The sequence below is a fragment of the Caretta caretta genome, chromosome 1, assembly GCF_965140235.1.
Source record: "Caretta caretta isolate rCarCar2 chromosome 1, rCarCar1.hap1, whole genome shotgun sequence".
Taxonomy (NCBI): domain Eukaryota; kingdom Metazoa; phylum Chordata; order Testudines; family Cheloniidae; genus Caretta; species Caretta caretta.
The window spans coordinates 112,892,594-112,918,854 of record NC_134206.1 but is presented as its reverse complement, the minus strand read 5'-3'; the positions used below and the strand labels follow the sequence as shown (position 1 = coordinate 112,918,854).

The 26,261-nt window shown below is 40.0% G+C and overlaps 1 protein-coding gene across 2 annotated transcripts in view; it reads right to left on the bottom strand.

Moving 5' to 3' along the window:
• CDC16 (cell division cycle 16) overlaps positions 1-26,261 on the bottom strand; it is a 64,085-nt gene that overhangs the window by 10,097 nt on the left and 27,727 nt on the right. For both annotated transcript variants that reach the window (XM_048856270.2, XM_048856279.2), the window contains exons 11-16: positions 25,835-25,908; positions 23,856-23,981; positions 12,792-12,944; positions 12,015-12,078; positions 10,765-10,826; positions 686-821 (exon numbers count right to left, since the gene is read on the bottom strand). In XM_048856270.2, the coding sequence (XP_048712227.1) occupies positions 686-821; positions 10,765-10,826; positions 12,015-12,078; positions 12,792-12,944; positions 23,856-23,981; positions 25,835-25,908 (615 nt within the window). The remainder of the gene's footprint in view (positions 1-685; positions 822-10,764; positions 10,827-12,014; positions 12,079-12,791; positions 12,945-23,855; positions 23,982-25,834; positions 25,909-26,261) is intronic.

Sequence of the window (26,261 nt, the reverse complement as noted above, 5' to 3'; positions counted from 1 at the left end):
CAGCTAAACTGCAATATACAGACTCAAATTAAAAATTATATTAATATGAGTTGAAGTTGAGTTTAATTTAGGGGTGAAAGCATTGCAGGAATGTTATCCCCAAACCAAGCATTACAAAAACTCAGAAAATTCAGTGTTAAGGTTATACTTAGAAGAAATCCAGACATGTTAAGATGTGGAACCCTTACATGCAAACAACCTTCATTCTGCCCAGGAGTGATATTATATAATAATCATATAATTATGTTTACGGTACTTTAGTGTTTGTGGTCACAGACTAGATTAGACTGATTTTTAAATACACAGGTTTTTCATATTTCCCCCCCCCCCCCAGTGTCATTACAGGGAAGAGGTAGATAATTTAGAACCTAATTTCTTGAAATGTAAATTATACCATATTTCAGTGAATTCTAACTATCTGGTAAATCTGAAGAGTCTATGTGGGTCACTTATTATGATAATCTGGGACATAGAAAGGACTGACACATACAACATTTCTTAAAGGATCCTTGTAAATGCTCAGAACATTTATTCTATATTCAAAGAGTAAGTGCTGTAAGTTTGAGAAGGCTACATTGTACTTTTCAAACATAAGGCAATGAATTTGTTTTAAGTACACAAATAAAATTTAACCCTACTTATGGAGCTGTGACCAACACCTCTCTCATTTAAACCATATACATACCGTATGAAAATAGTCAATTGCACTTTCAAAATTGCCCATTAGACTGTGTATGTATCCAATGGCAGAGTATGTGGAAGCATTCTGAGGAATCAATACTAGGGCCTGACGATGGTATTCTAATGCTTCTTCATATTTCCTGTTAAGTTTAAATAAAGAGTGCATATTAGTAAGTTCTACCGTGCAAGTACTGTCATTGTACTATGTTTGTAATGTGACTAGCACATGAGACCTACCCTTACTAAGGCCTTTAGATGGCTCTGCAATATAAACATTAAATAATAAGTTATTGCTTCATACTTGCAAGATGAAAGAATGGACTAAACCTTCATGACATAATCACAATCTTATTACACAGTAATTCAGAAAGAAGATTACTCAGCTTGTGCAGTAATAGAGGTTTTTGAGATGGTTGTCCCTGTGGGTGTTCCACTTTAAGTGTCTTGGCACCCTACACTTATAATTGGAGATTTGTAGTAGCAGTGCCCAGTTGGCTGCCACGCGCCGCAGCTGTCTTGCGCCGCTCCGAGCTGTTACCTAGCAGTGCGCAGCCAACCGTCCCTCAGTTTCTTCTCTACTCCAGAGGATCGGCGTGAAACTCCGAAGTAGAGGGGAGGAAGGGGGGTAGTGGAGCACCCAAAGGGACAACCATCTCGAACCTCAGTTACCACACAAGGTGAGTAACCTTCTCTTCTTCGAGGAGTGTCCCTGTGGGTACTCCACTTTAGGTGACTGTTGAGCAATGCCCCTCAGTGCAGAGGAGGGGCTTTGGAGTTGATTCATTGCCAGTGGATAACACCGTGAGTCCAAACTGAGCATCTGTTGCTGATTGTTGTTCTAGAGCATAGTGTTTAGTGAAAGTACGGGCAGATGCACAGGTAGCTGCTTTGCAAATGTCAGTAATAGATACTGTGACACTGCATCCCATAATCTTCATAGATATATTATGGTATGATTATGGCATAACTATGATGTATTTTAATACAAGATAGGTCATGTGAGAGATCATTGTAAAGGTTATGATTTACTGAATATGATTATCCTATTTGTACGCATGTATCATTTTGGAATCTGAGGTTTGGAATATTGTCTATGTATCTATTACAAATGTAGAAGGTGAATTTCATAAGCTTAAACTGCACAGTCTTTGTGCAGCGCAAGGCAGTATAATTTTGGGTTTACGTGCCAAGGGTGTGTGTGTTCTTGAGCAGCTGGACAGTTCCTTAGCTGTAGACTCCCCATGCAGAGCTGATCATAGTAGCCTGTAAATTCTGCAGCTCGGTGTGTTCTACCTGTGTATATGCTGGTGAAAGAGCAAGCTTAGAGAGCTTGGCAACTTATCACTGCACCACAGTGTGAGAGGGAGCCCAGGCTGGTGGGTCAAGGGGGCTCAGTGGTACCCCAGGGGGAACCCATCATACATACATTATTGAGAAAGGCCATAGATGTTGATACTGCTCTGATGGGGTGTGTGCAAACTCTTGGTGGAGGTTGCAGGTTGCTGTTTTGATAGCACAAATGGATACACCCAGATATCCATTTGGATAGTCTTTGTTTTGAGATGGTTTGGCCCTTCAAATGTTCTGTTATGGAAACTGACAGTTGAGATGATTTTCTGAATGCTTTTGTTCTTTCTATGTAGAAAGCTAGTGCTCTGCGGATGTCTAGCATGTGGAGTGAGGCCTCCCTGCTGTCAGTATGGAGCTTTGGGAAAAATACAGGTAAGTATATGGGATGATTTAAATGAAAAGGGGAGGCAACCTTGGGGATGAACTTGGGGTGCGGTCATAGGATTACTTTATCCTTAAAGAATGTAGTATAAGGTGAGTCTGCCATTAGGGCAACTAATTCTCCCACCTTTCTTGCTGACGTGATGGCAATGAGGAAAGCAACCTTCATTGATAAGTATAACAGAGAGAAAGTTGCAAGGGGTTCAAACAGTTTTCCCATGAGACCGTGTAGAACAAGGTTGAGGTCCCACATGGGAGTAGGGTTTCTTAGTGTTGGGTAAGTGTTTTCTATGCCCTTAAGGAAGCGTTTAGTCATCAGGTGAGCAAAGACAGTGACTCCATCCACCTTGTCATGGAAGGAGGTGATGGCAGCCAGATGTACTCTGACGGAGCAGGTGGATAGCCCAGATTTTTTAAGGCCCAGTATATAGTCGAGGATTCTAAGTTGTGGGGCTGATTGTGGAAAGATCTGTTTGTCCTGGCAACAAGTGCAGAATCATTTCCACTTATGTGTATCTATCTATCTACCCTTCTTGTGCTTAGTCTGCGACTGTTCAGCAGTATATCTTTCACTTCTTCAGAACAGTCCTTCTTTACCCCCACCAGCCATGGAGTGATCAGGCCTTGAGGTGGAGTACTGCGAGGTTGGGGTGACGGACACGCCCCATGTCCTGTGACAGAAGGTGAGGAACTAAGGGAAGGGTTTGAGGTGATTTCACTGGCATCTGTCTCAGGAATGGGAACCATGTTTGTCTGGGCCATGTGGGTGCAATGAGAATGACCCTGGATTTGTCCTGCGTGATCTTGTGAATGACTCGGATCAGTAGTGGGATCGCAAGAAATGCATACAACAGTGGGGCTTCCTATTTTATGAGGAGAGTATTGCCCAGGGAGTGGTGTCCCAATCCAGCCCGGGAGCAATACTGTGGGCACTTGAAGTCCTGAGCTGTTGCAAATAGGTCTATAGTGGGGAACCCCCATAGTTTGAATATGGCTTTGAGAATTCCAGGATCCATCTCCCACTTGTGTGTTTGTGAGAAGTCGCTGCTTAGGTGGTCCACTGTTGTGTTCTGACAACCCGGCAAACAGGATGCCGAAATCTCTATGTTGTTGGTGATGCACCAATTCCAGAGATGTACTGCCTCTGCACATAGGGGGTATGATCAGGCTCCCCCTTGGCCATTTATATAGAACATGCATGCAATATTGTCCATAAGGATCTTGATGGCATTGTTCCTGATTAAAGGGAGAAAGTGCTTGCATGCGTTTCGGACTGCCCTTAGCTCCAGTAAGTTTATGTGCAAGTTAGACTCTGCTGGAGACCAGCAGCCCTAGACCATATTGTCGCATAAATGTGCCCCCCAACCAACTAGAGAGGCATCCATCGTGACTGTCATTGTTGGAACTTTTTGTTGGAAAGGGACACCTGAACAGATGTTCTGTGGTTGTGTCCACCATGTTAGCGTTTCTTTTACCATGAGGGGCATCGTGAGGCATCAGTTGAGAGAATGTCTGTGTGGTACATACACTGTTCGAAGCCAGGCCTGTAAGACTCTCATGTGGAGCCTGGCATATTTTAAGACAAACGTTGTTGCCGACATGTGCCCCAACAGTTGTAAACACATCCTGGCAGATGTTTGTGGGCTGTCCATCTGTTGAAATTAGGTTGACTAGAGCGAGGAAGCGTTGTTGGAGTAACATTGCTGTTGCTGTGAGACAGTAGAGGTAGGGTCCTATAAATTCCAACTGTTGGACAGGGACCAAGGTGGACTTCTGTACATTTATCTGTAACCCAACGTCCATGAAAAGGGTTATCGTGGTATGCGTGGTGTTTATCACTCCTTGCTGCATTGGTGCCCTTACGAAGTAGTCATCTAAGCATGGAAAAATCATCACTCTCTGTCTGCGGAGGTGAGTTGCAATGACCGTGAGAACCTTGGGAAAAAAAACTCTTAGGGCAGTTGACAGGCCAAAGGGTAGCACTCTGTATTGTAAATACTGATTCCCTAGGGTGAATCTCAGGAATCTTCTGTGTGCTGCATATGGTAAGATGAAAATAAGCATCCTGGAGGTTGAGGGCTGAGAGCCAATCTCCTTTCTCTACTGCCAGAATTATTGTGGATATAGTCACTGTTTTGAAACATTGCATTCTCAAAAATTTGTTGACTTTTCATAAATCCAGGATGGGTCTCTACCTGCCATTCTTTTTCTGAGTAAGAAAATAATGGGAATAAAAACCTCTCCCCGTGTTGAGATGGTACAGGTTCCACGGCACCTAACTGTATGAGGTGGTTTATTTCCTGTTGTAACAGGGGCTCATGAGAGAGTTCCCTGAAGATAAATGGGGGAGAGGAGTGAGTAGGTGGGATAGAAATAAAGGGGATGGAGTAGCCCTTCTGAATAATCTCCAGAAGCCATCTGTCTGTTGTCTGACAGTTCCAGACTGTCACCATATTACCCGATGGTCTCCATATGGGCTGGGGACCGGATCTGGTTTTGGAATCAGAGAGTGTGGATGTCTTGTGCCCTCGACCACATCTTCAAAATGATTGTCTGGAGGTGGATGATTGTGTGTATTTTGCCAGTAGGGCTGAATAATTGGCTACATGGAGGTAGAGTGTGGCACAGGAGTAGGCTTTCTGTCCGAAGAGGTCTAGCCTTTTCCAGTCCTTATTATATGGGGTCGTTCTGGACTGGTGTTGTTTTCCCCCTTTGATTTACCGCATCCACCACCCGCGAGTTTGGTACAGGGTGGGTAAATAGAAACTCAGCCCCTTTTGCTGGCACATAATATTTATTTTCAGACCTCTTACAGGAGGGAGCAGCTGTGGCGGGTGTGTGCCAGAGTATTTTTGCAGGGTCCATAACGGCATCATTAATTGGCAGTGCTATCTTTGCTGCTCGGGATGCCTGGAGTATGTCTGTGAGCTTGTGTTGGGTCTCTTGTAGCTCAGCTAATGAAATATCCAGAGATTCAGCTACACTTTTGAAGAGGTCTTGAAAAGATTTGAAATCATCCCCCCTAGCGTGTGGGGGGAGTGGCATTACCGTTTTGTCTGGCGACAAAGATGATATGTGGATGGGCAGCAGGGTGTCACCTTCAGGTGTGTCATCAGGCACCTCTATCTCTTCCTCTTGTGTCTCTGAGGGTGTTGGGACAGTTGGTGAAGGGGACAGAGTTGTTTTGGACCTCAGTGGGTTAGGGGGCCTAAGGTTCTCTGCCCTATACATTGCCCATAGATCCCAATATGGCCAGTTGGGTGGGAAGGGTATAGGTGGCGGTGCCCACGGTTGACCATATCAGCCCCGCATGTATGTAGATGTTTCGTGCTGAGAGGGTCCAGGTTTAGGGGAGGAGTGATACAGAGTGTATATTACTGCCTCACCCTCTTCTTCCTCATCACTGGAGAAAGGAGGGTCTGATCCACAGGGAGTGGTTACCAGGCTTGGTTCTGGTCTTGCTGGGGTACCGTCGGTACTGAGTAGGGGAATTCCAGGTGTTGAGGTTGCTATCAGGTCTGCATGCCTCATGAATTGCTGCAGAACCATAAGGCTTGGTGCCAGGGATGGCTTCATGCACTGACCAGGAATTAGGGTAAAAGCTGTCGTGTCAATGACTTGGAGCTGTGCTGAATAGGTACACGGCAGATGGTGACACTGTACTGCTTGGTGCCGAGGTTTTCTTCAGCTCCGTAGGTGCCGAGCTGGGAGGTTTGGCTTTACGGTGTGCACCTCCATTAGAGCTTTCCCACATAGGATCTTTAGCTCCTCAGGATGTTTCAGTACGGATGTTCCCAGTGCCTCATGGTCTGGCGCTCTTGGTGCCATTGGTACCAGGACAGATTTTTCATTTGGAGAACACTTTCTTTTAGGTGATTCACATTGTGTGGATGAGTGTGACCACTTTTTGGTAGCTTTTCTAGGAGCACGCTCCGTAGCAGCCATTGTTGAATTAGATCCCCTGTCAGACGCTGCCACTGGCGACCAGGAGGTGTCCTGGACTCGGGGTCGGACATTGGTCTGAGGGATTTCTCCATCATCAGGAGCTTCAATTGGAGATCCCTAGCCTTCCTTGTCCTGTCCCAGTCAATTTTCTGCAGTGTGGACACTTTTGGGTAATGTGTGCCTCTCTGAGGCAGCTGACACACTGTGCGGGGACGTCAGAGACCGGTATGGAAAGTCTGCTAGTCAGGCAGCATTTAAAGCCAGATGAGCTGGGCACGCCTGAGAGAGAAACTCCTCTGGAGAAAGAAAAACGGGTTTATTACTGTTCTTTCTTTTTTTTCTTTAATCAATAGCCGAGTACCTGCCAGAGAGGCCGGGGTAAAGGGAGAAAAATATATAATTAAAAAAAAAAACAAAAAAACTAAAATATAAGATATAAAGGGCAAAGGGCTAGGGTAGCTAACTACAACTAAGCTAACACTATCGGGAACAATGGCAAACTATTAAGCTCTCAAGGTAAGAAAGGGTGCTGCTGTCGCTCCAACTCAAGCCAAAGGCAGTAGAGAAGCACCTGGGGCATGGTTGGCTGCACTCCGCTATGTAACCACTTGGAGCGGCATAAGATGGCTACTACAAATCTCCGTTTACAAGAGCAGGGCGCCAAGACACCTAAAGTGGAGCACCCACATGGACACTCCTCGAAGAACCACCAAATTTTCCGTTATACAGCATATCCCTTCACATTTAAGATTTAAAAAAATTGAAGTGTATGAAAAATCTTCAAGAAAATGGTACTCTATGTTTAGATTTAAATCCTGCGTGTGGAAAGAACATACTGCTACTTATTAAAGATAGGTTTCAGAGTAACAGCCGTGTTAGTCTGTATTCGCAAAAAGAAAATAAACTGGTTAGTCTCTAAGGTGCCACAAGTACTCCTTTTCTTTTTATTAAAGATAAGCTTAATTTAAAGTTGCCACATATGCATATTTGTAGCCAGCCACAAAGGCGTGGGGGTGGATATAAGATGCAGTAGCTCTCTGCAGTCACCTCCCATTGAAGAGGATCCTATCTTATGTGGCAAACTACCATAGAGGTTTAATGCTACTTGAGGCAGCATTATCTCCCTCCCCACTTGGATACAGCTATATTAGAGATGTGAATGGCAGCAGAGCTGAGCCAATCATGCTGCCACTGTTGCTTGGGGTGGAGAGGAACTGGTAAGCCTCAGGAAAATAAGCACACACTGTAGATTGTTTGACATTGTTGGGGTTGAGGCAGGAATTTTATGGAAAGCTTCAGGTGCTGCACAGAAAATAGTATTACTGCTACCTCCACTTTGCTTCTAATTCTGCCTTCCAGAGGCAGGCAAGAACATAGCATTTATCAAATTACATATTTTGATGTTATGGGGCATATGAGGATTTTCAAGATATTTTAAAACCTTCAAATGAAACAAAATATAAGCAATTCTTTACTTTGTTTCTGAACATTTTAGGTATATCCCATAATTCCCTTCAAATACCAGACAGCCTTTCCTGAAATTAAAATCATTCATGAATCAAATTATGTATGGCAATCATTCATCCAGAACCCAAGAAATATATAAAAGCACACATGCTTACAGCTTGATGTCCTTACTACAAGAATCTCAAGCTACTATAATTAAAATACAGAGATCACAAATCTCAGAGGACTGTTAGATAGCATTTTCTCTTACATCTGTTTTCATGGCTAACTCAGATTTCTGTCATATAAAACTATCAAATAGCAACATGTAAAGCTGTCAGAAATGCTAGAGAACAACTAAATATAAAATTTGTTCGCTGTGAAACCAAGCCTTCCACACTACACAATATTCATATCTATTCTAGCACATAGCATTTTACGGTAGTCTGTCAACTTAATTTTAAATTAAAATGATTTTTTTGCATTAAAAATGTTTTACTATTTAGAAAAATGCCTTAAACACATGGACACATGAACAAAGAATACAGTATTGGCTGCTCTAAATGTGATGTAACTATTTTTAATTTTTTTATTCTAGGAAATTTTAGAAGACAAAAGTGTTATTAACTGAAACAAGGATTTTGAAAAAAACCCTCTATAATTATACCAATGATACTCCTGGGGGAATTCTGTGCTACTGCACATGCACATATTTAATGAGCCCTGCAGATTTCTAATTTTTTGCACAGAAAAAAAGCTTCTGACAAAATGTTGCTGCAGTTCTGCATTTTTCCCACCAGAGGGCGCTGTTGAGCTCAAACAAAGTTGCAGCGCCCCACAGCAGGGAAGAGAGAAAACTGCCTTGGCAGCACTTCTCAGGGCAAGTCAGGAGACAAGGGCTGTGAGGTGCTGGACGGGGAGGGAGGTTCAGGCAGGGGCTCATAAGGGCTAGTGGGGGAGGACACACTGGGGCAGCGGCTGAATGGGAGTGAAGGCACAGGGCCACGGGGGGAGGGAGGGGCAGAGCCACATGGTGATGAGGGGCATGCAGAGCTACATAGGGACAAGGGGAGTAGTTGGGAGAGGGCACACAAAGACACATTGGGACAGGGGCAGATGTGCCTGACTGAATGGGAGAGGCTAGGGGTCAGCCAGGATCTGCATGGGGACACTCCCTAACAATCCCTCCTTGTCTCGCGCCCCCCCAAAAAACCAAAACAAAACTGTTCCATACTTTTCCCACCCATACCCAACAACCCAGGCTCCTTTCCAGGCTTCACACCCAGGCTCCTTACCAGCAATTTACTTCCCTCTCCCTCAGCTCCTCTGAAGAAGTGGGTTTTTTACCCACGAAAACTTATGCTCAAATAAATCTGTTAGTCTTTAAGGTGCCACCGACTCCTCCTTGTTTCAGCTCCTCCATTACCCCTGACTCCCCCAAGCCTTTGCACTGCTTCCGAGGAGGGCAGGAAATACAGTTCTGTATTAATATGCCTAATAAGGAATCTATTTGTCAAAAAACATTTCCTGAATCTTTTTTGTTGTCTGCATTGTTACAGACATACTTGCTGACAGGTATTTTGAAATAAATGACGAAAAATAATTGAAACTGGTGTGATTTTACTGTGTTATTTTGACAAATAAAATATTCAGAATTTTCCAGAATTTTAAAATATTGTGCACGGAATTTTTATTTTTTTGTTCTAGAATTTTTAATTATTTGGTGCAGAATTCCACCAGGAATATAATGAATAGTTTCCCAGCAGCATGGCCTTTTGTTTGCTTTGGCAAAGTGGGCAGCTATTACACAAGTCCTTATTTCCTAAGGAAAATTAAAACTAGTTGGCAGCTCTTGTAAAAGGTGTAATTACCACTGAAGCCAAAAGCAATAGTAGAGCTTCAGAGTATCTCTCCACTCTAATTGCTTTCACATGAATGATTCTGAAATACAATAGCTATAAACCATATGGCCAATTAAGGAATTATAGCACTGTTCATATGTAACAAAATAAAATTATATTTAACTATTACAATCAGATTTTAAACTTATAGATATGAATACATTTCTGAACTGCAAACATTTTTATTAAATGAATTTTTATTAAAAATATTAGTCTGATATAATTATTTAGTCTGCTACAAAGGTATAATTCCCATATGTAATTTGTACTGTAACATTATTTTGTCAGGGTCATAACCTGAATAAAATATGGAATAGTCCTAGCATCAAAGAACATTTTTTAAAAATAAATATCTTAAAAAGATGGCCGTTATTGATGTATTGTTGAGAAAAATATGCTCAGATTTTGTTTTACAACTGTCCTTGGATTTTACATCTGTTTCAAGCATTATTTTGTAACTCAGTCAGAAAAGTATTTGTATTTTATTTCACAGCAAATCTGTAGTAAAGCTTCTGGAGATGGGTGGAAAGATGGCTGCAAACCTTGAACTTGCCATTCTCAACAGTAATTCTATAGTCCTTATGACAAAACTCCTACAGAAGCCAGTGAGAATTTTGCTTGAGTAATAAGTCACATTCTGATCCAGGAAAACAGTCTGCACAGGAAGACTCTTACACTGATGCAGATTGTTCTGCAGAATCTGGGCATAATCAAGGACTTCAATATTGATGCAGAAGTTAGTTAAAATGTAGATTTGAGCACTTATGATTAAAATTTTATCAACTAATAAAATAATTTTAAGACTTACGATTTTATATAAATTATTGTATATATATGAGGCATCCTCTCTCTGTAAACCATGTCCATGTGTAAACACACTGTAAATGAATGTGCACGAACAGATTTAGGTGGCCTCATTCTGATTTCCAAGAAGACCGCCTTACACTGCTTTGACAGAGTACAGTCTTATTGTAACTAAGCAGTGGGTCCAAGAAGAACAAACTTTTTTGTAACATACCAGGTAAATGTAGCTTTAAAACATTTCACATTTTCCACTTACTTGAGCTTTCTGCACACATGTCCTAAGTTGTTCAATAAAGGCTCCCATTTATCAACTGTTACCTGCAAAATAATACATCCAACCTAATGATATCAACCTAACAGCTTTTAATTAAATTCTGTGTGTTCAATTACTAAAGATAAATCAGCATGTAAATGAACAAGGCAGTTCATTCATGGAGAATGAAAACTTGAAGACAGGTATTTAAAATTCCTTTTAAATTAAACAGTTAGGTAAAATAAGCAAACGTTGTCAAATGAAACCATTTACTTATTAAAGTGAATCTTCCTCCCCATTTTAGTTATTTTTTCCAGGTTCTTCCACCCCCCATCCCAGTTAAATAGCCTTAAAAACTGCAGTGATAACATTTATTTGGACAAGAGGGCAAACACAAAAATAAGGATATCTTCACCTTACAAATTCAATGCCAGCTTTGCACTTTCAAACTTAACCCTTTACTATTTATTAGCACAGTTGGGTTCATCAACAAGCAGTGCAGAAGTGACCCTCAGTAAAACTAGATCTTGACAGAATGACTGCAAATACTAAATATCCCATTTGGCTTTATCCCTTTTCTTCCATGGTCTAAATTTATCTGCTCTGAAATAATTAGTCCATTTACTGGCCACACAATGCCAATATCTAAGCTGCGAAAATCCTTAAATTCCTTTCTGGTCATGGTGTTTAGCTTATGTCTGAAGCATCAGAAGAAGTGCTGTAACTTTACCACAGACACCGTAAGTACAAACTCTATTCTTATTCCTATGCATGTTTAAGTGTTTTTTTAAAAACTAAGATATCTGCATTAATACCTTGCTGCACTGAGTTCCATATGTGATTGGAGAATTCATATGGGACGGAGCACTGTTTAACAGTTAAGGCACACAACTGGGAGTCAGATCTGGATTCTGCTAACAGCTATGCCACAGGCATAAAAGAATACATTTTAAATCTGTTACTTTTTATTCAGTTGAAGGCTTGTTGTTTTGGAAAAGGTATATTATGGGAAAAGGTAAAAAGGTATGTCTGATAAGCATGATGTAAAAATATGAAAACACTGGATGGCAGAACTTAATGATATTAGGCTAAGGTTTTAAGTCACAGTCTATATCATTGGGGACGACAATGTCTCAAAATTTACTGCATTTATTCTAACAATTCAATTACATAAGGCAATATAATATGAGAACCTGCAGTTTTAATAAACAGTTCACTGACATAAAATTAAGTATGCATTAATTAAAAATTACCTCATTTCCAATAGCTTTAATTTTCTCTAAAGCATCGAGGAACCACTTTTCTGCAGTTTTCCAACTAAAATAAGAAAAAAACATTACTGGAATTACCAACAAAGTATCTATCACAGTTGCCATTCAAAAATCCCTGACAAAGCTGAATAAACTGTGTTAGAAAGAGAGAAAAGTTATCTTTCACACTATTTATTCACAGATAATTTCATTCACATTAATTAAATGGTGAAATACAAGCAGTTGTGACAAATATCTTGCACACAAAGGTGCATGATCTTAAAGCCAAACTACAGAGTAAAAATTAAAATGGAGTACAGCCCAGAAACATGTTAAACGCTCCCAATAACCAGGCTATGGATAACAATCAAAATCTTAACCTTATACACCTTTTAAAAACGTGTTCCCCTCTCTGGAATCATCTTGGTACTTCCTGGTTTGCCAAAAACAAAATCATTTCAACACATGGAATCTCCTGCATATATGAATACCTCATATGATGCCTGGCTGTTCTATATGTGCCTAATTCCCAAGTATCAATTCTTTCCTGACTCAATGCTTAAAGCATCAAACCAGATAAAATACCCTATCAGAAAAAAAACTAATTTGACAAGTAAGAGTTTACGGTGAATACTAACTAATTAGAATCATAAGCAATTTCTTGTTCTGTAGCTCAAAATAAGCCCTTTTATAAAAAAAAATATATGCTACTACATTACTTTTAGGAAAAGAATATAGACTAGTAGTACTGTCTTTCTTTATCTCCTTTTGCAAACTTACTCTCCATTTTGAAATGCAACCACTCCAACTTCATGCATAACAAAAGGATCCTCAGGTGCAATGCTTAGGGCTTGGCTGAAAAATCTTTCAGCTAATTTTGAATTGTTGGTCAAACCATATTCTAGTCCAATATAGAGCATCGGCAAATGACAGCTGTAAAAAACAAGGAAAAAAAGGAAGCTTCATATATTTATTTGCTTGTATGTAAATATTTAATAATTTGCAGAAATCTTAAAAGCATTTAATTGTGTGATACTTTATAACTATACTTTAAATAAAAAAACCTTTACATAAAAAAAAAAAAACTTTAAAAGAACAGTTACTTACCTGATAGTAACTGTCGTTCTTTGAGATGTTCTCACATGGATCCCACTTATGGTGTCCATGTGCCCCAGCACAAGAGTTCAAAACATTTTCACTAGCAGTGTCCGGTAGGGATCACGCATATGCCCTTTAGACTCCAGGGCATAAAGGGGGCAGCGACAACAACCACCACGCAGTTCCTTTGCTGACCAAAATCCTCATACATAAGACAGAGCTGCAGAGTTGGGTTGTGGGATGCACGTGCACAGAACATCTTGAAGAACAACAGTTACTATCAGCTAAGTTACCTTTCTTTCTTCTTTGAACTACTGGACATGTGGATCCCACTTATGGTGATAAGCTAGCAGTCATTTTTTAAAGGGGGGGGGGGGGTTAAGAGTTATCTGAAAAGAGATTGCAAAGGTTCTTTGAAAATGTGCATCAGATCCTGAAGTGGTGACTAACAAATAACATTTTGTAAACATATGACCTAAAGACCAGGTAGCCATTCTACATATTTCCAATATTGGAACCTGACTTAAGCATGCTATTGATGATGTAGCTTGCACTCTGATGGAGGACTCTTCTTACTAATATCGTAAGCAGTTCTAATACAACTGGATACCATTTTGGAAGTCTTTATGATGAAACAGTCATCCCCTTTGATTTATTACCACACAGAACAAAAAGTCCTGAAGTTTTACAAAAAGATCTAGTTCTATCAAGGTAATATAACAGCAGTCTTCTCAATTCTGAAGTATGTAATTTAGATTCAACAGGTGAAGAATGAGGTTTTGGGGGAAAAAATGGTGAATGAATGGATATGAAAATCTGATAGTACCTTAGGCATAAAAGATGGATGCAGTCTCATGATTACTCTAGCCAGGTGAAGAACTGTAAATGGAGGATTTATCATTAGGGCTTGTAATTCGCTTATTCTACAAACTGATGTAATTGCCACCAGAAATGGTACCATCAGCGATAGCAGAGGAACTGGATAATTTGATAGAGGTTCAAAAGGGTGGGGAGGAGTGTCCATAAGCAAAAAAACCACTGAATTTAAGTCCCATATTTGAGTGATCTTTCTCACAGGAAGAAAAACGCGGACAAGCCCTTCCATAAATCTATTCACTGACCGAAGAGAGAAAATTATACCTCCCTCTACTGGAGGATGAAATACAGATATGGAATGGAATGCTGCCAAATGAACTTTGATTGAAGTGATAGTGACAAGTGCTTTAAGGATAAGAGTTAATCTAATATTACTGGAATAGAACATGGACATGGAATTACAGACATGAAATCACAGACTAGTCATCTTAACTTCTTACCCAGAAAGACAGTGGAGCAAATAATCAAGCAATCAATTTGCAAACACCTAGTAGGTAACAAGGTGATAAAACAGTCAACATGGATTTGTCAAGAACAAATCACGTCAAACCAATCTAATAGCTTTCTTTGACAGGGTAACCAGCATTGTAGATATGGGGGAAAGCAGTAGATTTGGTTTACCCGGACTATAATAAGGCTTTTGATTGTGTTTTGCATGACCTTCTCATAAACAAACTAGGGAAATATAGCCTAGATGGAACTACTATAAGGTGGGTGCATAACTGGTTAGAAAACTGTTCCTAGAGAAGAATTACTAGCAGTTCACATTGAAGCTGGAAGGGCATATCAACTGGGTATCTTGAATATCTTCATAAACAATTTAGATAATGGCACAGAGAGTATAGGTATAAAGTTTGTGGGCAATACCAAGCTGGGAGGGGTTGCAGGCCCTTTGGAGGATAGGATTAAAATTCAAAACGATCTGGACAAACTGGACAAATGGTCTAAAGTAAGTAAGATAAAATTCAATAAGGACAAATGCAAAGTACTCCATTTAGGAAGTTTGCACACATACAAAATGGGAAATGACTACCTATGAAGGAGTACTTCAGAAAGGGATCTGGGGGTTATAGTGGATCACAAGCTAGTGGAACACTGTTGCAAAAAACCTAAACATCATTCTGGAATGTGTTAGCAGGAGTGTTATAAGTAGTAATTCTACCACTCTCCTCCATGCTGATAAGGCCTCAGCTAGAGTATTGTGTCCAGTTCTGTGTGCCTCATTTCATGAAAGATGTGAACGAATTGGAGAAAGTCCAGATGAGAGCAACAAAAATGGTTAAAGAAAGATGGTTACAGCAACAAAAATGATTAAAGATGGTTATAGTGCCTGAGGAGTTTACACTTGATAAATGGTTGGTGAAGTCAAAGTACAGAACTCACAACCAATCTGGGGTTTGTGCCCTGTTTCTTAACAGTCTGCCCTAAGGTTAGTACGCATGCTCTTCAGCCACTGCAGGACAGTGTGACAGATATATTATGGATTGTGTGTCGGTAAACAGACTTTATCCATGCTTGAAATGGTCTGAGACTTAACCTGGTGAATATGGCCCAGAAGTTTAAGGCACATCCTTGTTGTCATTAGAGGATAGGTATGGAAATGGAGAATCAGATTTTTTATTATTTGAAACCTGTTCAGGTGGAGGAACACTCTTGCTGCTACTGAGTCTAGGAGAGCTCCAATGAACTCTGTGGATTGTGACGGAATCAGATTCAACTTTTAAAAGTTGATCCTCAAATGCAGGGATGAAAATAAATAAATAACTTTCTTTGCTGCCACTATAACCTACATTTGTGACTTCTCCGACAGAAGCAAGTTGTCTAGGTAAGGGTAAATATTAGGGCTGTCAGGCGATTAAAAAAACTAATCGCTATTAATCGCACTGTTAAACAATAATAGAATACCATTTATTTAAATATTTTTGGATGTTTTCTACATCTTCAAATATATTGATTTCAATTACAACACAGAATACAAAGTGTACTGTAATCACTTTATATTTTTTCCATTACAAGTATTTGCACTGTAAAAAAAAAAAGAAATAGTATTTTTCAATACACCTAAATACAAGTACTGTAGAGCAATCTGTTTATCAAGAAAGTTGAACTTACAAATGTAGAATTATGTAAAAAAAAACTGCATTCAAAAATAAAACAATGTAAAATTTTAGAGCCTACAAGTCCACTCAGTCCTACTTCTAGTTCAGTCAGTCACTCAGACAAATAAGTTTGTTTACATTTGCAAGAGATAATGCTATCCGCTTCCTGTTCTCATTTTCAGGTAACATTGTAAACAAGTTGTAGCCGGCACTGCAAGATATTTACATGCCAGATGTGCTAAAGATTCACATGTCCCTTCATGCTTCAACCACCATTCCAGAGTACATGCGTCCATACTGATGACAGGTTCTGCTCGATTACAATCCAAAGCAGTATGGACTGACACATATTCATTTTCATCATCTGAGTCAGATGCCACCAGCAGAAGGTTGATTTTCTTTTTTGGTGGTTCGGGTTCCGTAGTTTCTGCAATGTAGTGTTGCTCTTTTAAGACTTCTGAAAGCATGCTCCGCACCTCGTCCCTCTCAGATTTTGGAAGGTACTTCAGATTCTTAAACCTTGGGTCGAGTGCTGTAGCTATCTTTAGAAATCTCACACTGGTACCTTCTTTGCGTTTTATCAAATCTGCAGTGAAAGTGTTCTTAAAAGGAACAACATGTGCTGAGTCATCATCCGAGCCTACTATAACATGAAATATATGGCAGAATGCTGGTAAAATAGAGCTGGAGACATTGAATTCGTTGTAGGGGAGAATTGTATCACAAATTTATTTAACACATTTTTTTTAACGAGCATCATCAGCATGGAAGCATGTTCGCACATAAGAATGTTTAGCGTATCTGGCATACAAATACCTTCCAATGCTAGCTACAAAAATCCCATGTGAACGCCTGTTTTCACTTTGTGGTGACACTGTATCTCCTCGAAATGTAAATAAATTTGGTTTTCTTAGCGATTGGCTGAAAAAGAAATAGGACTGAGTGGACTTGTAGGCTCTTAAGTTTTACAATGTTTTGTTTTTGAGTGCAGTTATGTAACCAAAAAAATCTACATTTGTAAGTTGCACTTTCACAATAAAGAGATTGCACTACAGTACTTGTATGAGGTGAATTGAAAAATACTATTTCTTTTGTTTATCTTTTTTACAGTGCAAATATTTGTAATAAAAAATAATATAAAGTGAGCACTGTACACTTTGTATTCTGTGTTATAATTAAAATCAATATATTTGAAAATGTAGAAAAACATCCAAAAATATTTAATACATTTCAATTGGTATTCTATTGCTTAACAGTGAGATTAAAACTCTGATTAATCGCAATTAATTTTTTAATTGCGATTAATTTTTTTGAGTTGATCGCGTGAGTTAGCTGCGATTAATCAACAGGCCTACTAAATATGCAACCCTTGTCTGCATAGATGGGCCACAATTACTTGTAGGAACTTTGTAGGCATATCCACGGTGCTAATGAAATTTCAAAAGATGGTAATGACCTCCCAGAGCCATAAAACGTAGACACTTTCTGTGCATGGGGTGTATTGACACATGAAAATAAGCATGCTGTAGAGGGCAACGAACCAATCCATGGGATACAGAGCAGGGATATCAGAAGTGAGAGCTACCATGCTAAATGTGGCACATTGAATGAACTTGTTGAGGTCCCAAAATCTAGAATTGCAAGTAAGCTGCCTCTCTTTTTTGGTATGAGGAAATAAGGAGAACTGAAACCTTTTCCAATAAACTCCTCAGTTACTAACTCTATTGCTCTTAGTTGGATCAGTTCATCTATCGCCTGACTCATGGCACGCTCATGAAAATGGTCCCTGAAAAGGGACTAAGAAGAGGGGTTGGAAAGCAGGCAGGGACTGAAACTGAATGGCATAACCAGCCCTTATTACTTGAAGGACCCATTGCAATGTGGTGATTGCTATCCATGCCTCCAGGAAATAAAATAGATGGGAACCAAAGGGTGTAGTAAAATGTTATACCTCTTTGTGATTTAGTCCAAGATCCTTGATTGTTGCATCAAATTTGATGTCTTTCTGTCTGACCGAGTAGTTATAGAAGGGGGCAGCAGAGCTGCCATCTTCTGATATCTAGATCTCTTTCTAGATTGTTCAGAAAAGGCCTCTAGTGTTGCGAATATGAACAAAATAGATATTGAGTGTTCCTATATCCGGAGAATTAAGTTTGAGGACGAAATTGTCTTGTTTTGAAAGGATGAACATACAAACCCAATGATCTGAGTGTGGATCTTGAGTCTGTTAATGAATGCAGACATTCATCAGTCTTGGTACTAAACAGATTCTGATCTTCGAATGGCAAATCTTCAATAGTTGCTTGCACTTCCTTTTGTAAATCTGATGCAGACAACCATGATGAGCATCACATTATGACAGCTGTAACCACTGAACAAGCACTTGAATCAGCAGCATCTAATACTGCTTGAAATAGGTTTTGAAGGGCAATAAGCTGCCCTTCTTCACAAGTAGCTTTAAGCTACTCTACACTTTGAGGGTAATTGTCCTTAAACTCTGACACTCTACACCATTGCAGATAAGCCATGCTATCTAAATATGATTGATAATTCGCTCTCCTGATCTGTAAAGATGTTGAAGAGTACATTTTCTTTCTGAAAAGATCAAGTCTCTTGGGTTCTTTCTCCTTAGAGACAGATTTAGTGATGAATTAATGTTCCCTTGAATTTTTTTCCATCCATGTGCAGAATGAATTTGGTTATGAGCACCAATATCGAGGTAATGTGTGGATGTGCACCACCAGTAGAAACAAATAACCTAGCTATAAACACATATTTTTAAAAGTTACCATAGGGATAATTATTCCAGCCAGGATAGCATTTTAGAACTCACTATTCAAATAATTAAATTTAAGCATTGAGAGAAATAAAAATATGAAATGCATAGACCAGTCGCACTTTAAAAGAATAAAATTACAGAGAATATATGTGAATTTCAGGAAGTATCAAGAAGTAACAACAACAATACAAGTATGTGTTGGGAGGTGAGTGAGTGTGAAAGACACACCAAGTGTGTGTGAGAGAGAGACACACACAGAGACACAGTATATGTGTGTGTGTGTGTGAGAGACAGAGACGGACATGCTGCCCCTTTAAGTAGATCGGCACTCACCAATCTGAAGCCTGCTTGTTCAGACTTAGCAGCAGCTGTCAGCAAGCTCTGTCCCACATCCCACTCCTGAGCCCTGTCATGTTGCCCCCGCCACTCTGTGAAGATGCAGTAGAGTGGTGGGAGGGGACACCCTGATATAAGTGCGCCTGCCCCCCGCTCTGTACAGCAAGCAGGAGGCTCCTGGGAGCAGCTGGCCAGTGACTCCCAAGGCAGAGGGCAGGAGCAGCACAGCAGTGGGGGGACGGGCACGTGAACTGTGCAGCACTTGATAGACTGCTGGGCAGCCACGCAGCTTAGAGGGAACTTAGGTGATGATGGAGCCAGATGTGTAAAAAAATACTCAAATCCTTCAGACGGCACCTGATAGCTACAATCAGCACATTTTACAGTAGATAAAATGGAAGCAGGGCTCAACCAAAGATCTGTTGTTGGATCCAGTATTACTTCATTAATAGATAGTGCAACCCTGTTTTGGGATGCTGACTGTAGAATATCAAAAAGTTTATATCCCTTCTCCTGAACTGTCTTCAAAGGAACTTCTAGTGTTTTTGCCAGATGCTTCAGTAAGTCCTGAAAGGTTTTTAAATCATCAGCTCACAGTGATGTAAGCCTGTGAAATGGTTTAATCAAGTAAGGAAGAAGAAACAAGTATAGGACCAGACTGTTCTGATGGGCTGACATTTCAGCAACACTTAAAATTTGTTGCTCCTCTGCAATTTGAACTTGATGAGAAGAGCGATCAGAATTATAAGAGTCTGTAGCAGGTGACTCACGAACAGACTCCGTATATTGTGGGAGAACCTGTCCCTGAAATTGTATATATGAATGCCATGAGAACCAATATGTCCATGGATGTGGACCAGATAGGAAAGGGATATTTGGCCAGTTCAGAAGCAACCGAAGAGCACAGTGAGAATTAGCATTCTCAGGTCTATTAGGAGGCGCTTTTCCATATGCGTCCCTAGAATTATTTTCTTTCCATCCATGTGATTTCTTTCTTGGTGGTGGACTCCTGTCAGAGTCTGCAGAGGAGTCAGTCTTTGGATGAAGAAACTTCTAATGCAGAAGTCTTGACAGCAGACTGAAGGATTTGAGTGGGACTCAAATCCTTAATTGTAATGCCATGCTGGTTCAAATAAATTTTCATTAGAGATACGCTTGCTTCTTTTTTGAAGAGGGGATCTGTCTGGTATCAAGATCAGGAAAACATCCAGGACTGGTGACTCAGGTTCTGGAATGACCCTGAGGTCTGGCAAAAAACACAAAATAAGCTTTTGGAGCTGCAAATTTAGTTGTAAGAGTCCCTATCGTGAGGAGCTGTAGATGCCTCTCTGCTTTGAGTGCTCCTTTGCATCTGAAACTGCTGGCTGTAACTAAAAGATGCAAATGCCGACAACAGAAGCGCTGTAGAAGACTGTCCTAACTCTGATGCTGAGAATAACAGTGCTGGTGAAGCTGGTGCCAAAAAGGAAGAAGGCAGATGACTGTGAATTCTTCTTCTCTTGAGATCTTTTAGATGAAGAAGCAGGTTTCTGTACCAGCTCTGTTACGTGGTGCAAAATGGCAGGTCTCAGTCCCACTCTTTCCTGCACCGACAGTAATGGCTCTCTTCAACAGTTCCTCTTCTCTCTCAGCACCAGCTGTAGTGGCTCCTTTGAAGAGCTCTTCTTTGCTTCTGCCACCGGAGAGCAAAGGGTATGTCTACCCTATTGCTGCTACAGCAGCGCTGCAGCTACTTTCCTGTAAACACTTCCTACACGGATGGAAGACGTTTTCCCATCCATGTGGGTAATCCCCCTCTCCGAGAGGCTGTAGTTAGGTTGACTGAGGAATCCTTCCATTGACCTAGCCATGTCTATACCAGCGGTTAGGACAACATAACTACGGTGTTCAGAGCATGAAATTTTTCACAGCACTAGGCAACCATAGCTAGATCGACTTACATTTTAGGTGTAGACCAGTCCTTTAGAGTCATTCAATCCTCTAACAATGGGGGTCTCTGCCTCCTCTGATTGACCTTTCTGAATCTCATATTTTTAAATGCTTCTGAATTAGCTGTCACATTTCTGGTGACACGAGCATTGGCGAGGTAAGTTTTGAAACAGAAGCCTTTGTACCAAGTTTCATGCTTTGAGTCAGACATAGCTCTCATGGACCTTTCCATGAGAAAAAGCTGAAGTGTCTCTCCTTTTGTGTGTGCTTCTTGAAGGACTTGCAAATCACACACTTAGCAAAAATATGTTGCTCTACCAGACAGTAAAGGCACCTGTTGTAGGTGTCAGTCACAGGAACAACCCCCCTACAGAGGGACCTGACTTGAAGCCCACAGATTTGGGCTCTGCCATAAATTGCTTTTTTCCCCATACCTACTGCAAACAAGCTAACTGAAACAGTAATAAGTGCACTAACCTACTACCTATAAATAAACTAACTACCAACTATCAGACTAAATGCTAAGGAACAAGATTACTTCAGAGGGACACTTATGTTGTTACAACTCACTGCCTAAGGCAATTGGGGTTCCTGTGCCGTTTATGCCCTGTGAGGGTGCAGGGGGGAGGCATACAGGATGCATGGACCACCCCTACTGGACACTGCTAGTGAAAATGTTCCAAACACCTATGCTGGGATACATGGACACTAAATGGGATCCACATGGGCAGTAACTCAAGGAAGAATATGTATTATATAACACTACATTAAATAGATTCCAAATGAAGTACTAATCTGAAGAGTACCTTGAGGGAAAATATTTAGTGGTAAGAAGTTAATTCTAATGTTTACTAGTATTTTAGTCTAGAAATATGTATTTCCCTTTCCTATCCCCAAGTTAATTCTGAGTTTAATCCAGGTTTGCTTCGTCACCTATAAACTGAAAATGAAGATAACTGGACTTTAATGACACACTACGTAGTAACGCTATCTAAACTTTTAAACTGTAAGCAATAATCTAATACTAATGATGTATTCAACAAGCAGAAGGATTATGGAACACTACTTATAATCTTTTTCCTCCCTGGTTTTCAACATAAGAATGGCCATACTGGGTCAAACCAAATGTCCATCTAGCCCAGGATCCTGTCTTTTATGTCAGTGGCCAATGCCAGGTGCCCCAGAGAGAATGAACAGAACAGGTAATCATCAAGTGATCCATCCCCTGCAGTCCATTCCCAGCTTTTGACAAACAGAGGCTAAGGACACCATTCCTGCCCATCCTGGCTAATAGCCATTGATTGACCCTATCCTCTATGAATTTATCTACTTCTTTTTTTATCCCTCTTATATAGCCTTGGACTAGATGACCTTCTGGGGTCCCTTCCAACCCTTATATTCTATGATTCACCACATCCTATGGAAAGAAGTTCCACAGGTTGACTGTGCATACTTCCTTTTGTTTTAATCCTGCTGCCTATTAATTTCATTTGGTGACCCCTAATTCTTGCGTTATGAGGTGTATAAAACACTTCCTTATTTGCTTTCTCCACACCAGTCATGATTTTATAGACCTCTATCATATCCCACCCCCTTAGTCATCTCTTTTCTAAACTGAAAAGTCCCAGTTTTATTAATCTCTCCTCATATGGAAGCCGTTCCATACCCCTAATCATTTTTGTTGCCCCTTTCTGAACCTTTTCCAATTTCATTATCTTTTTTGAGATGGGGAGACCACATCTGCACGCAGTATTCAAGATGTGGGTGTACCATGCATTTACAGAGAGGCAATATTATATTTTCTGTCTTATTATCGATCCCTTTCTTAATGATTCCCAACATTCTGTTAGCTGTTTTCACTGCTGCTGCACATTGAATGGATGTTTTCAGAGAATTATCCACAAGGATTCCAAAATCTCTTTCTTGAGTAGTAACAGTTAATTTAGACCCACCATTTTATATTTATAGTTGGGATTATGTTTTCCAGTGTGCATTACTTTGCATTTATTAGCACTGAATTTCATCTGCCATTTTGTTGCCCAGTCACCCAGTTTTGCAAGATCCCTTTGTAACTCTTCACAGTCTGCTTTGGACATAACTATCTTGAGTAGTTTTGTATCATCCTCAAATTTTGTCACCTCACTGTTTACCACTTTTTCCAGATCATTTATGAATATGTTGAACAGTACTGGTCCCAATACAAACACCTGGGGGACACCACTATTTACCTCTCTCCATTCTGAAAATGAACCATTTATTCACACTCTTTGTTACCTAGCTTTTGACCAGTTACTGATCCATGATAGGACCTTCCATCTTATCCTATGACAGCTTACTTTGCTTAAGCGCCTTTGGTGAGGAACCTGGTCAAAGGCTTTCTGAAAATCTAAGTACACTGTATTTACTGGATCACCCGTGTCCACATGCTTATTGACTCCCTCAAAGAATTATAGTAGATTGATGAGGCATGATTTCCCTTTACAAAAGCCATGTCAGCTCTTCCCCAACAAATCATATTCATCTATGTGTCTGATAATTCTGTTCTTTACTATAGTTTCAACTAGTTTGCCTGGTACTGAAGTTTCCATTTGAGTTATTGTCTTAAGTATATTTTTATTAATGAAAAAAGTAATGTAGGTTAATAAATGAATATTCATAAGTCGATAGTTTTTTAAGCCTTTCAAAATTTCATTCTATATAAAATGGCATTGTCTACTTTTGACATACCCTTTCATCAGCTGTGCTGCTGTGAAGTAAGCAGCCATTGCTTGGTCATGCTCACTCTCAACTGCAAACGAATGTCCATATGCTATCCAAGCTGGTCCGTAGGTTCTCTCAAGTGTAGTGGCTTTGCTAACACACACACACACACACACACAAGAAATCAGACCAACACATTACAATTACATCTGAAATTCAATATATTCATTTTATTGGAACACTTAAACAGTAAGCCTGTTCAAGTATAAATAGTCTGTGTACTCATGCATATATTTAATAAATTTGCAGTAAACTAATGAGTGTTTAATAAAGAAGTTTGTCTCTAAACAATTATCATACTGGTGAAAGCTTACCTTTTGACACACATTATTTGACACTTTAATAGAATGTATTATTCTCATTTTCTAAACTGATTTTAGCAAATTTCTAAACTATATTATTTAGATAGTGTTAAGCGTGCATAGTGAAACACCAAAGGTAAACTAAATTTAACAGAATGAATGCATGCAGAAGAGGTATATGGTTTTTATATCTACACATAAATCTTAGAGACACCAACAAAAAGCAAACAGAAAAACAATTACATTAGAAAATCCATCTCTATTCATGCAGTGTCAACAATGTTAAACATGTGAAAGTGGAAAATGGTAATGTCAAATTATGAAGTTTCTATGTTGTACTTAGGCCATGTCTACACTAGCACTTATATTGGCAAAACTTCTGTCGCTCAGGGATCTGAAACCACACTTGAGTAACATAAGTTTTGTTGGTATAAGCGCTCATGTGCGCCAACACTATGTCGGCGGGAGACACTCTCCCACAGACATAGCAACCGCCACTCATTAAGCTGGTTTTATTATGTCGACGGGAGAGCTGTGCCTCTGTAAGCTTGTAAGTGTAGACATAGTCTGTGGGTGGAAATATTGCTTATGTGACTGCAAAAGTCTGGGCTTGCCTACGGCAAGCCTATTGTTCTCCATTCCAGACAGCTGCCCTGCCTGGGAAAGAAAGTGTTTGACACCTCTTTGAAGGACTGTCACCAAAAAGCCATCAAAACTGCAATTTAGGGTCAACAACTTTGATCATCTGCCAAATACTGACCTATAACCAAGGAACAATAGTGTCCATACACAAGAGCCCACAAGAAGGGGGCAAGCATGACTGGAGTGTCTGTGCCATGTGCTGAAATTGAGAAGCTCCAGAAACTGAGGCCCTATTTAAGAGCAGAGACTCTGTGAAGGGAGCCAATCATCACCACAAGACAGACATGAAGGAGAGAGGGGGCTGGAGGGACTCTGTCCAGCCTGAAACACTGACAAATTTCAGACTCACAGAAGAGATGACATCAGAGATGGGGAAGGTGCATCTCAGGACTTTTGTTATTTAAAAAAATCTGTAACACTCAAGAGCTTTAAGAATAAATTCACTGTGGTTAAGAAACACCTTTGCTAAGTCTGTGTTCCTTGTTTTCTTGCCACTGTGTTTCTAAAGGGGTTAAATTAGAAGCCCAGAATGCTCACAGCCCAGGTGGAACTCTGAGGGAGTCTGCGTGGATGACAGTATCCCACAACCCAAGGAAGGGCATCAGACAAGATGTCTAAGCTTGAAAGTATGCTCTACAGTTCCAGAGCATCTCTAGAATTAGAATCAGTTGGAAGCACATGGGACCCAGCGACTGGGTTCACTTCGAATGGCAGGGTGACTATATCCCCCATATGAGGCCAGTTTGTAACAAAACATTTTTGATTGATTGCAGTATCAAAGGATTGCCATAGCAAAGAAAGGGTAAACACAGGGGACGTACAGCAGCCAGGATTACTGGGTTTCTGTAATTACATTTATTTATAATGAACAGCTCTTGTGTAATACTTTTATAGTTAACTATTCTTTATTTGAAAATTAAATCCTGAATAATACTGACCTAACAAGTCATAAACAACACAATAATAAATCTAATATTATTGGATATGAAGTTAAGCTTTTACCTGAGATATCTTCTGGCATGTTCATTTTTGTGACCGACCATGAGATAATAGCATCCTACCGCAAACCATGAGACCTAAACATCAACGTCAAAAGAACAATACTAAGAGTACAGCAGATGACGAAAATAATACATCTACAAATAATGATACAGGACAGGAAATAGGTAGCATTTAGAGAAGTTACTATATTTTGCTTGAAGTCATCACTCTCAGAATTTCAAATTATTATAGCAGCATCTACTAGCACAGCTAGACCTGTTTCCACTATAAACACTATTTGTAACTCATCCATTTAAAGCCTCACCTAAAATAGGGCTCAAAATTAGTTAAGACATTATGTTTATACATAGAATAAGAGGGCCCACACATGGAGTTATAAGGAAAACTTCATGTGCAGACTAGCCCTTAGAAAAAATGGAAAGGAGGG